At 46.9% G+C, this 12,409-nt stretch overlaps 2 protein-coding genes across 3 annotated transcripts in view; both read left to right on the forward strand.

Annotated features, from left to right (window-relative positions):
• Window positions 1–1,319: 1,319 nt before the first annotated feature.
• Window positions 1,320–5,944, forward strand: gapdh (glyceraldehyde-3-phosphate dehydrogenase). The gene is made up of 12 exons (XM_062400029.1): window positions 1,320–1,462; window positions 1,991–2,036; window positions 3,442–3,541; window positions 3,676–3,782; window positions 3,928–4,018; window positions 4,129–4,244; window positions 4,352–4,433; window positions 4,567–4,718; window positions 4,813–4,891; window positions 5,208–5,291; window positions 5,385–5,482; window positions 5,576–5,944. Exons 2-12 carry the CDS (start codon window positions 2,014–2,016, stop codon window positions 5,643–5,645), a joined length of 1,002 nt encoding a protein of 333 aa, XP_062256013.1. The 5' UTR covers window positions 1,320–1,462; window positions 1,991–2,013; the 3' UTR covers window positions 5,646–5,944.
• A 438-nt stretch (window positions 5,945–6,382) lies between these two features.
• Window positions 6,383–12,409, forward strand: part of iffo1b (intermediate filament family orphan 1b) — a 12,521-nt gene continuing 6,494 nt past the window's right edge. For both annotated transcript variants that reach the window (XM_062399942.1, XM_062399943.1), the window contains exons 1-3: window positions 6,383–8,927; window positions 11,132–11,192; window positions 12,114–12,209. In XM_062399942.1, coding sequence (XP_062255926.1) covers window positions 7,969–8,927; window positions 11,132–11,192; window positions 12,114–12,209 — 1,116 coding nt within the window. In that variant the 5' untranslated portion in view covers window positions 6,383–7,968. The remainder of the gene's footprint in view (window positions 8,928–11,131; window positions 11,193–12,113; window positions 12,210–12,409) is intronic.

Consider the following 12,409-nt stretch of genomic DNA (forward strand, 5'->3'; position numbering starts at 1 on the left):
TTCACCGGGACCTTCCCACCGAACTAAAATTCAACATTGACATTTTGCTCAGGAGTTTGTTTCTTCCATCACTTTCACATCAGAGCCACCACCTCTGTGGAGTTTGGCTGTAGTGTAGTGACAGAAACATGTGATCTGTGTGCAGCAGCATTCACAGCACTGAGAGTATACCATGGCCCGAGTGTTCACTAGCCGGCCAGCGTCTAATCTTAGCCTGACCTTTACTTCCCCTCTTTGACCTTAAGCTACACAGCAGAGGCCAAGACTGGCATGCATGCACCCGGGGTTGTGGTAGTTCAGCTATGCCCGGACCACTGGACCGGAGCCATAAAACACACCAGCACTGACCCGTTCTGCTGCACAGTGACATGTCTGCTCTCCATATGTTTAACCGCGTAATCTGCTGCAGCAGAAAACACAGAATTGTGATTTTTTTTGGTGCAGTAAGATGTAATAAAACGTTCTGCATGTTCGTGGTCAGCTGCGGTGACAGGAAGCAACAGCCCCAGGTTGGGTTTCAATCCACTGTCAGGGCTCCGCAGGGGGTGAGGCAGCCGGAGAGACGCTTCCAACAGGTTTTATAATATCTATCTCTTTCTAAAAGAAAAGCAGTTGGCTGACAAATGAGTCGACCCTGAAATAAAAAGGAATTGACGTTGCCTTGGTCATATTTTACAATGAACACTGCCAGGCTCCTTGAGTGCAGCACTTCTGTTCAGACAAAGGAACCTGTCCTTCAATGACACGCACTTTGCATTCACAACTCCAAAAAGAGAACAACTGCTCAACTGGACTGAGGGATGGAGAAGAGTCTGTAAACGAGTTCGGAAGACGCTGCCTCTGCACATGCGTGATGATCATGCGCTGAGAAACCAAGACTCCACTTCTGACCGGCTGCTCACGGGATGGAGAGGAAAGGGCCAGAGAGGAGCGAGCGTCTGAAAGTGAAGGGTCATGGTCTTTGGACATTAAATGTCAGAGTCAGAAGGCGGAGATTCGATCCCTCGTCTGCGGCCTCTGTGTGTCTGAACTTACTCAGAAGGTCACTGGGAGAGCCCCCCCCCCCCTCTCTTTTTTCAGTCCACTACATGAGAAGCCTCATATCTGAACTTCTATATCCAGGCCTCTTAAAGGTGGCGGCTCATGTCCGGCTCCATGTCAGTAACTGTAACAATGTAAACTAAACGGAATATTTAGCTGCTTTCAGACTATAATTAGAGGAGGGGGGGGGGGGGATCATTCAGAAGCTTCCAGGCTCTTTAAGTGACCTGAAGTGAAGCAGAGGCCAGGGGGCGTGTGTCTCCCTGCTGGCTGACGACCTTGACATTCAGAGGGGGGCGGGGACCATTGAGGCGGGGGTGTGGCCTGAGGCTCTCGGTCAATCATAAAAGCACTCAGCTTAACTTTGCTCTTCCCCACTCACACCCGGAGTCACAAGACAGACTGAGGCATCTCACAAACGGTAAAACTACCTGCACTTGATTTCATGGTTTGACTGAGAGGGGGGGGGGGGTCTACAGGCTTCAGGCTACAGGCTACAGGCTACAGGCTTCAGGGCCTCAGAGACAGGCTGCAGATTCAGATCACCTGGGGACAATGTGCATGGGCTTGATTAAGCTTACCTTAAAATGAATGAGGTCCAACTGGTTCCCTTTTGTTTTTATCTGCTTTCTTTAAATGGGAGTTTTACCCTTGAGGATTGTGATTTGGTTTAAACAATTAATTTCTGCACTTGCAAGGAAAGTTTGAATCGTGTAGCTTCAGGCTGTGACTCTTCTCTCACTGTGCTCTCAGATTATCTTATCAGACAAATACATGTTGCATGTTCTTTTGGACCCTTTGCTTATCTACACTAACAATCCCAGCAATTGTCTGTCATCGGGTCGACGCTAATATATGGCATCATAAATGTGCACCACTGTTAATGTTGGTTTATCAGTGTTTAACAGGAAGAATAATTGTGTCCCTTGACTCTCCTCTCTCCCTGCAGAGGACTAGACCTACCCAGACAAAATGGTGAAAGTTGGTATCAATGGGTAAGTTTTCATTTACTTTTCCTCCCCTTACTTAAAGGTGCATCAACTTTATTGATATCGTTTACTTTGTAGTGCTTGGAGCAAACCTCCTTCGGTATATTAAATGCACAACACAGACTTCAACAACCAGTCCCTGCACCCCCACACTGCTCCCCCAACCACAACCCTCATCAGAGTTTTATAATGGTCGAGTTGGTTCAATTTTCAAAATGCAACACTGACCCTTGACTCTTTACTTATTTTGTCTTGCACATTTAAAAGATTACACATCGTTTATTGTTACTTGTTATGAATATGAAAGTTTGACTTCCACAGAACAGCCTGTCTGTGTCCAAATGAGGATTTAACCACATTACAGAAATGCCAAGGAGGGAAATGTTTGGAGAAAAAAAAAGAAAGTGAAAAGCCTTTTCGTTAAGTGTTCTGAAGCCAAAGGATTCTTCCAGAGAATCCACAGCCACTTTGGTTCAGGCTGCTCTTGTACTTGGCTCAGACTTTTAATGAAATCATGAGTCATCCGCTTTGACTTTCTCAGCAGGACACACTGTGGTATCTCTAATTAATTAATAGTGAGACACACACACACACAAACACACACACAGAGACACACAGATCTGTGAACAGTCGACTGACATGTTTTTCATGCTCTCTGAACTTTGACCCTCAGCAGATAACAACATGGCCCCTGGCTTCGACAGGGGGGGGGTCATCAACAGCGGATTGTTTTTCTGCTGTGTGAAGCAAGTGGCGGGGGGGGGGGGGGGGGGGGTGGTGTTCGTGCGTCATTTTAAAGTCTACTGAACACACATTGTGACGTTGAAGTCTGTCTTGTTGTTCTTTATCTCTACAACCATTCTTCCCCGACCCCCGGCAGCTGAGTACAGTGTTTATCTGAAGCAGGATTTTGGACCTGCAGTTAAAAAGTCACTCGGCCGCTGATCAAACAGTGCCCTGCCGTCACTGGGATTACCACAGTGGGAGGCTCATTTCGACTTTAGCCCCCAGAGAGGAGAGTGGGAGAGCTGTGCAGACATGAGCTCTGCAGCACACACCTCCCCCGGCACCTCCTCCTGAACCCTGGCCTTTCCTCAGCTGTGGTTTCAGGTCTCTGAGTGGGGAGGGGGGGGGAGTGTAGAAGGTTTATATGTATCCCACAGGGAAAGAAAAAGCTGGCACCATAACGAGAAGTAGCCCTGACTGACGTGACTGAGCAGAACCCAGTTTAACACTGGGGCCCAGCAATGATTGATTACATCCATTTATCATCTGCAGCTCCATTGTTCAAAGTAACTCAGACATGACTGATCACCTGAACACAAGGCTTTGGTCACAGAGTTGCATGGTGGTGTAGCTCCATCTAGAGGCCAGATGAGAAACAACACTTCTCTTTTTTCCCCCCCTTCAGATTCGGCCGCATCGGTCGCCTGGTGACCAGAGCAGCCTTCACCTCCAAGAAGGTGGAGATCGTGGCCATCAACGACCCCTTCATCGACCTGGAGTACATGGTGGGTCAATGAAATGGTTTGACTCACAGGACGTTCAAATATGAAATCTGCAACCAATCAATGCACTGGTAGATGTTTGGTGGTCACTTGTGGCTTTTCCTGTTTCCTCATCTCCTTGTCTCCTTCCTCTTTAGGTCTACATGTTCAAGTATGACTCCACCCACGGTCGCTTCCACGGTCAGGTCAGTGTTGAGGGAGACAAGCTGGTCATCGATGGACACAAAATCTCAGTTTTCCACGAGTGAGTAAACTCTGAACCTTTTTTTTTTGTTCTATTTAGTCTGTTGGCATTTTACTACGCTGAAGTCAATTTCAATACGATCTCACAAATTAAAAAAAAGTAAACATTCATTGCAGCTCTAACCGGTCTCTCCCTCTTTTTGCAGGAGGGACCCCGCCAACATCAAATGGGGGGATGCTGGTGCCGCGTATGTGGTTGAGTCCACCGGTGTCTTCACCACCATTGAGAAGGCCTCTGTACGTACTCAGTCCTCAACATGTAGTGTTTTCTTATGTCATTACGACAACACCCACACACACACGCACACCAAAGGATACTGATTTGATTGGATTTCAACACATTTCAGGCTCACTTGAAGGGCGGCGCCAAGAGAGTCATCATCTCTGCTCCCAGCGCGGACGCTCCCATGTTCGTCATGGGCGTGAACCACGAGAAGTACGAGAACTCCCTCAAGGTCGTCAGGTGAGAATCAGAATGGGGTCTAAACTCAATTAAAATGTTTGTAATTTTATATAAATTTTTGCAAGAAAAGGTAATGGGCTGAACCCTTTTTATTTTTTATCCCATAGCAACGCTTCCTGCACAACCAACTGCCTGGCCCCCCTCGCCAAGGTCATCAATGACAACTTCGGCATCATTGAGGGCCTGATGGTGAGGATTCAAACCCTCTGACTGGGAACAACTGGTCCAAAAAAACCAGCAACATGACTTTACAATATTTGGTTGGCTGCTAAACTGTATTCAATCCTTCCCCTTTCTCTCTCTCTCTCGTTTTAACCATCAGAGCACAGTTCACGCCATCACCGCCACCCAGAAGACCGTGGACGGTCCCTCCGGCAAACTGTGGAGGGACGGCCGCGGTGCCAGCCAGAACATCATCCCAGCTTCAACTGGTGCCGCCAAGGCTGTCGGCAAGGTCATCCCTGAGCTCAACGGGTCAGTGTCGGAAACACACGGCTGCGCAGCACTTGTAGTAAATCCTGTGAATGAAGGTTCTTGATCTCACCTGCTCTGCGTCCATGTTTCACAGCAAGCTGACCGGCATGGCGTTCCGCGTCCCCACCCCCAACGTGTCAGTGGTCGACCTGACCGTCCGTCTGGAGAAACCCGTGAGTGACCAACACAAGCGTTTTATTATACAGTAAAGTCTGGTGATGATCAGTATTTAACTTGCTGACAACAACATGCAAATCTTGAGAACAAACTCTGAAAAGTAAACAAATATTGTCCATGTAAACAACAGCGCTCATGTTCCGGTGCTTAATAGCTGATGACAAACACTAACCATTGCACTCAATGTGTATAAATCCACTGCAGTGGACAAGATTCATACAAGATTTAATAAATCTTGTATGAATTTATCTTAATGACTTAATCTTTCTCATTTTACTCCTTTTGTTAAACCACCTCTTTTCTCCTCCACAGGCCAGCTACGAGAACATCAAGAAGGTTGTGAAGGCCGCAGCTGATGGACCCATGAAGGGCTACCTGGCTTACACCGAGCACCAGGTACATCCTCCATTCAACTCATTTCTCTTTTTAATAGTAATTTGTGGATCGGTGTGTTGGTTAATGCGTTGTTCTTTCGTCGCCCCCCCGCAGGTCGTCTCCTCAGACTTCAACGGCGACACCCACTCCTCCATCTTTGATGCTGGCGCTGGCATCGCCCTCAATGACCACTTTGTCAAGCTGGTCTCTTGGTACGTGTTCAGCAGAGATTATTTTAATATTCCCAGATTGTTTTCCCATGGATGTATATTGATCCTTTTTTGTGTGCGTGACTTCTTCACCAGGTACGACAATGAGTTTGCCTACAGCCAACGTGTCTGCGACCTGATGTCCCACATGGCCGCCAAGGAGTAAACCGAGCAGCCAATCGGACGTCACTGCACTACGCCACATCACCCAAGTTCTCCTGAATCCAGAGTTATGCATTTGCAATAAGACATTGTGTTATCTATAACTCTGCCTGGTTTCCATCTGATCGTCGAAGCCCCATCAAATGTCTGAGGAACGGTCCCACAGAGGGAATGAAAAATATAAATTGGTGACCAATAACTTTTTTAGTTTGTTTGTGACTGTTCTTGTGTGAGATGGTGTGAAAGTCTGTCTGTAGCACTGAGGTGCTGCAGTCAGTGGAATAAAGTCCTCGGTTTGTGAGACTCCTCTTGTCCTTTCCTCTTTGTTTACCGAACAGAAAAAATAACAGAACATCCAAGGACTTATGGTGGATATGTTCTAACTTTTGTGACTTTAGCAAAGACTAAACAAACACTGAATCTAGCTCCACACTGCTATTATAAAACTGATAAGTATTTCTTGGAAATGATCAATATCAGACTAGCTGGGAGAGGTTTGGTAGTTTAATTACTTCAACTTGAAAAAACCTTATGAGTATTTCTTGAAATGTTGCTCACTGATGCATCAGCATAGTTCACATTTCTATATCTCTCACATCAAGAGTAGCTGATGAATAAGACATTTACTTTAAAAGATTACTGTAACCAGTTGGTACAACAAACACATGACAAATGTTAATGGATAATTAATATATTAGGTTTCTTATTTACATCCCTCCGGCTTTTGGTTCCTACCTGCTCGGTTTTCCAGGGGGGACAGTGGAAGCGAACGCTGTTATGAAACTGAATCAGACAAACTTGATTTATTTCTTTCAAAACACAAGTTTAGTTCATGCCCCTCTGTTCAGCCAATCAGATTGTGTCCTGCTCTGGACTGATCACGCCTTCCTAACTTTTAATATGGAAGCGTAAAGCTCCTGGTGGCGCCTCCCTGTGGAGAGGAGTGTGCAATGCAGCAGCTCTGTCTCCTGCTCCGCCTGCAGCTCTCTCTTCAGCAGCGGTCTATACCTCTGTATATACCTCTGTGTTCACGTGCTTCTCCACCTGCAGCTCTGTCTTCACTTCCACCTTCAGCTCGGTCTTCAAACAAACAGTGGATTTCAGACTCTTCTCCAGTGAACACGAGGTAAGTCTACTACCTACTTGGTTTGGGAAGATGGTTCACTAGTGGAGGAAAAGCTGAACTGAACAAAAGTGAAACAGGAGCAGAGATCCTCAGTGGTCTTGTTTTAGAAAGGAGGTTCACTCTGCTCAAAATCTGAGAAATAGAAGGATTTGTTTGTTTATCCCTGAAGTGATATCTTTGTGTTTGTTGATGTCTGGATTCTTTATTGTTGTTATATATCATTCAGACTTTTTCTTTCATCAATACTTTATATTGTATATCCGCTTGTTTGCAGTGAGAAACATCTGTTAATTCAACATGAGAAGTTTCTCTGTGGTTGAAGTTGATTCAACATTAAAATTAACGTTTCTACAGCACCACAGTTTGCATGTTGAAAAACAAGCCACTAAATCTCATGGGTATTGTTTCACATTGAATTAACATGCAATACAGATTGTGTGAGTAGGCTGACAACTGTCAGTGTTAAATGTGTCCATCAGCTCTCAGCAGCCTTTGGGAAAAAAGCTAAGTTTTTATATTTTTGCTGTGGAAACACAAATTGGGTAAAACAGGTAAATATGAATACTTAAATGACAATAAATAGTTTTCTTCTTCTTATAATATTATTATATTATTATAATTTTGGCATATCATTTTCTTATCACCTTATCTCTATTAATGATGATTAATAATTCTGATCTTATTTATATTTTATATGTAACATATCAGATGATTTTATTCACTCGTGTGTTCATCGTACACTTTTAGCTCCTTTCTCCTGATTTCCATCACTCTGTGCTGAACAGGGTTAAAGGATCGGCGCGCCTCTCTTCTCGTCTTTACGGTAGTGCCACTCCTCCAATCCCGCAGCACCTGCTCGTGCCCGAGGTCGCATCTTGTTGCCAGAACTCCGGTGACGTGCACACGCTGGATCGCTTTGTTATTCATTCTCGCCCTGCGTCCTTTTCCTTTTTGTTATCGCGCTTGTTTCGGCCGCGCATCGCCCCGAGCCGTGGACCCGGCGTTCGGCCCATCGCGTGTGGAGGATGTTCAGTTGCGCATCGTCGGAGACTCACGGATCCATCAGCTGCTCTGAGCTTTAAGGATAAGATTCTTATTTAATTACGTAACCAGGCGACTCCTGACGTCTCCCCGGTACGTTTGCTCTCATTCAAGCCTCTCGGTGTTTTCTGTCGCAGTCAGATCATTCCCGTCCGCGTTCATGCCAGATCTGCAGCGCTTCAGTTTTCCATACCATAGCATGAATCCTTTGTTGGGGGGCAACGCGCATCTCCAACAACACCCGCCCCAGATCCAGTCGCCTGGACACCCGGATTCTCCCTCAGGCCTCCTGCCCGACTCCGTCTTCGGACCCGGAGCGTCTTTCCTGCTGGGTGAGCAGGCGGGTCCGGGCCTCGATCAGCCGGGCCCTGACTTCACCGCGCCCTCACAGACCTCCCCTTACCTCCACCACAACCTCAGCAGCCTCTACCAGCACCGCGCTGCGCCGCACCCCCCCGCAGCCATGGCCCTCAGAAACGACCTGGGCTCCAACATCAGCGTCCTCAAGACCCTCAACCTGAGGTTCCGGTGCTTCCTGGCCAAGGTGCACGAGTTGGAGCGCAGGAACAAGATCTTGGAGAAGCAGCTGCAACAGGCGCTGGATGGCAACAAGGGCTGTCAGGGGGGATGCTGTGAGAGCAGGGGGCACACCCAGGAGGCCGGTGTGCAGACTGGATTTGTTGGTACCCTGCCGCTCAGGCCTGGTTCCCTCCCCTTCCACAACACCAACAACTCGGCCAGGAGGCCCACAACACTGTTCTCGCCACCTCCCGCATCAGCCGCTGAAAGCACCAGTTCAACCCAGACAAACACCAGTAACCCGGTCATCACCATCAGCAAGTCCTCCCCCTGTGTGGACTCCCCTGGCTACAGCTCCAGGGGCGTCCCAGGCCCGGGCAGCTCCGTCAACCCCCCTCCACGGTTCCTTCCTGGCACCATCTGGTCCTACAACCACCCTCGCAAGTTTGGCCCCGTTGCCGAGCGTGTGACCAGCCCTGGGGTGTCCTGGGTGCAACCGGACGGAGTCGGGGTCCAGATCGACACCATCACCCCTGAGATAAGGGCCCTGTATAACGTCCTGGCCAAGGTGAAGCGGGAGAGAGACGAGTACAAGCGCAGGTAAACGGAACAAAGCATGTTTATTACACATATAACAGGCCTACAGAGGCGTTTCTCACTGAGCATGTGGGGGGGGTGACTCATGCTCCACTCTGGAGGAATGAGCAGAGCAGTAAAGCAGCTGCAGACCAGCTGTCTCCAACAGGAGCCGAGTCAGCACAAAGCCTCCCTCCATCCATCACCTCCAGCCCGAGCCTGCATACGCCTCACGTCAGAACGCAGAGCCAGGTGCTGCTGCCAGATATGCACCCCCCAAAAAATGAACGTGTCACAGGCTAAATATAAAGAAGAATCAAGGTCGAGGCTTAGCCGGGCTGCGTGAGGATCAGTGTGAGAGTTGACTTTAGTTTACAGGAGTATTAGGGAAAATCCCCCCTAATTTATGGAAGAAGCAAGTGTCTTAAGATAATACAAGTGCTGGTGGTTTCCAGACAAGCTAATGTGAGTAGCAAAACAAACATGATGCTTCTACAGCCCTGTGTCTTTACTGGGGATTAATGACTCACAGTTGTAAGCCCCAGAGCTGAAATGACCCGTCGACTTTCCGAATTATTTCACCATCATTTTTGAAAAGCAAAATACAAAACACTTGCTGTCGTTCTTTATCATATGACGGTCAAGTTTGTGATTTTCATGTTTTTTAAACGTGAACTAGGACTCTGGGTCTTTGGGAGTTTGAAATATTCAATCAATTGACCAAGAAATTCAATGGCAGATGAACTGATAGTTTCAGATCTCTAGGATGATATGAAATTCAAGCTTTACTTTTCTAAGCCTTTCATCAATCAACGTACACTCTGAGCATTGATTTCAGCACCAGATCAAACCTGGATGCTTTGACTTCCACCTTAGTACAGCAGGTGTATACAAGAGGGGATTAAGTCCTGTCTAAAATCATTTAAATATGTCAGCTCTCCTCTGTGCAGGATTTTTCATTATAGATCGTTGGAGGAAAAAGAACAGTTTGCATCTCGTGAAGTTCTGTCATGAAGAATGTTGCGGATGATGTGGTGTCTGTCCTGCGTGAGGCCTCATGTCCCGGCACAGTCAACAATGAATTCCTTCGTTTTATGTCCAAATGAGCAGCCATGCATCCTCCCCAGAGGAGAGTGGGACTGCTGCATTGTGGCCGGCTTGTGAATGAGGGACGACTCTGACTTCCTGAGAGCGTGTCACAGCAGAGCAGATGATTTACTGACACCTCATCCAGATGTTTTATTTCTTGGACCCCTAAATGTGTGACGTCTATCATTCCACCTTTCTTCATTTACTCAAGGACAACTTTGTGCCTCCCCTTCTCCTGCGGTGTCCTCCCCTCTGTCGCTGCCCTTCACTCTTCCCTTTCTCTGGGTCTCTTTTCTCACGTAAACCCGGCACAGTCCCACACCATGAACTCCTCTTCTTCCTCTCCCTCTCTCCTGCACTCTGGTTCCCTTCTCTCCCTCTGCACACCCCCCTCAACTTTCTCTCTCTCTCTCTCTCTCTCTCTCTCGCTCTCTCGCTACACTCCAAACTGTATCTGCAATGCAGCATGTCCTGCAAGCTGTAACTGCTGAATGGGTTAGTGGGGGGGTGGGGGGGGGGGGCTTGGCTTGCAGAAGGAAGCACTTCTCACCTTACCGATCAAACAAGCATCCTCACAGGGCAACAAAAACAACTCCAGACACATGACTCAGTTTCTTTGAGATTTAGTATTCCCTGTAGGTGTCAATGTGCCGCAGCGTTCTGCATTTCCAAGAGCATTTGTGAAAGAGACTGCGGTGTGTCTGCAGTGAGAGGAGGACGATGCTGCGCCCCCCCCCCCCCCCCCCCACATAAAAAAGGACACACTGAGATCCCATAGGTGGGAATAATGTGCTTAGGCTTTTAAATGTATTAAAGTTCAGGTTCATGGGTCAAACGAGCATGAATCAGCAAATCCCTCGCTCACACACTCATGTTGCCTCGTGCAGCCTGGAGCAGGTTGGCTCCCTGATATGATTAACTTCACCGCATGCCCAATTTTTCACACCCAGTTTAAATCCAGTGTTTATGTTTAACCAGCACCTGACATGTGTTGCCCTTTTATCCAAAGCACTATACTATACCATACTCAACAAACTAATGCTGCACACACAGTATATAATGTCTGTCTGCTCTCTGTGTCATTTGTCTTTGTCTTGACATACCAGAAAACATTAACTCTCTGTGTCTGTGTCTCTTAGATGGGAGGAAGAATACACCATGAGGATGGATCTGCAGCAGAAGATTGCCGACCTTCAAGAGGTAACAATATGTAAACCTGTATGTCTTTATGAAATGAAGGTAACGTGGCTGCAGACTATAAATAATTTACACACACATATTAACTTACCTGAAAACATTTAAACTTGAGCAAAGGATCCACCTAAAATGACAGAAACCATCTTTGAGGAAATAATGCATAATCCATTAACACGTAGGAGACATGGTTTATGACCTATACTGTAGCCAGCCACCAGGTGCTGTCAAGTTGCTCTGGTTTCCCTTTCTGGGAGCTGTCATGTTGTCCATCTTCACACACAGTCTATGGGTGTGAAGCTCAAACCTCCCTAATGTGTGTTTTCCTGGCCTTAGTTGTTCAGAAGCTTAAACGAGTTAGTAGAAAATTAGTTTGACACAAAACAGATGAAGAAAGGAAGGATTAGTTTGTTAAAATGATTTCTTGATCACTTTAGTCTCCAGAGCAGTAAGCTCTCACCCTTTGTTAACACTGTTCATTTATTTTGCACAGGAAGTACGCAGTCTATGTAAGTCCTGAGCTTCGGTTGCACCCTCCTAGTTTCTTCTTTTCTCAGACCACCGACCCTCCATCTCATTTAATAATATAAAACACATTCATTTTGAATCGAAAATGGCTATGTTTTTATCTCCTTGTGTCACCTGTCAGGTTTAAGTGTCCTGCAGTTGTGTCTTTATACACAAAATGGTTTTTTGATTTCCTGTGTGTGTGTCTGTGGGTGGGGGGTTCAGCGGGTTAAATGCACCTGCACCACTGCCAGGAATCTGTACCTGACCCCATTTTGCAAGCAGCAGGAGACCACAATCTGCAAAACGCCATTTGCGACTGAGGAGGCTCTGACCAGTGTCGTTGCACATATGAATAAGTCAACTTTTGGCGCTTGGTGCTCACAAGTATGTTCTGAATGATGTCTTTCATATCTGCAGGACCTGCAGGAGAGTGAAGGCTGCCAGGATGAACTGGCTCTCAGAGTTCAGCAGCTGAAGGCAGAGCTGGTTCTCTTCAAAGGTCTCATGAGCAATGTGAGCACGGAACAGCAAATAAACTTGTGCACCTGACACACACACACTTTTAGCTGTTAGTGGTAATCGGCTGTCTCTGGATGGACTGTAGGATGACTGAATATAGGAAATTAATTTGTTAGTAACTAATTTGTGCCAGTTTCTACTGGGGCTGCGCAACTCTGGATCTGGATTTTATTGCTTAGAATTGAGATCCCGAT

Source organism: Platichthys flesus, chromosome 11 (assembly GCF_949316205.1).
Source record: "Platichthys flesus chromosome 11, fPlaFle2.1, whole genome shotgun sequence".
In the NCBI taxonomy this organism is placed as follows: domain Eukaryota; kingdom Metazoa; phylum Chordata; class Actinopteri; order Pleuronectiformes; family Pleuronectidae; genus Platichthys; species Platichthys flesus.

What these genes read in the sequence shown, in the direction of transcription:
- gapdh (XM_062400029.1), top strand. Translation starts at nt 2,014, where the DNA reads ATGGTGAAAGTTGGTATCAATGG. An exon ending in TCATCGACCTGGAGTACATG is followed by an intron (nt 3,542 to 3,675) that starts GTGGGTCAATGA and finishes CTTCCTCTTTAG; the next exon opens with GTCTACATGTTCAAGTATGA. An exon ending in TTTGTCAAGCTGGTCTCTTG is followed by an intron (nt 5,483 to 5,575) that starts GTACGTGTTCAG and finishes CTTCTTCACCAG; the next exon opens with GTACGACAATGAGTTTGCCT.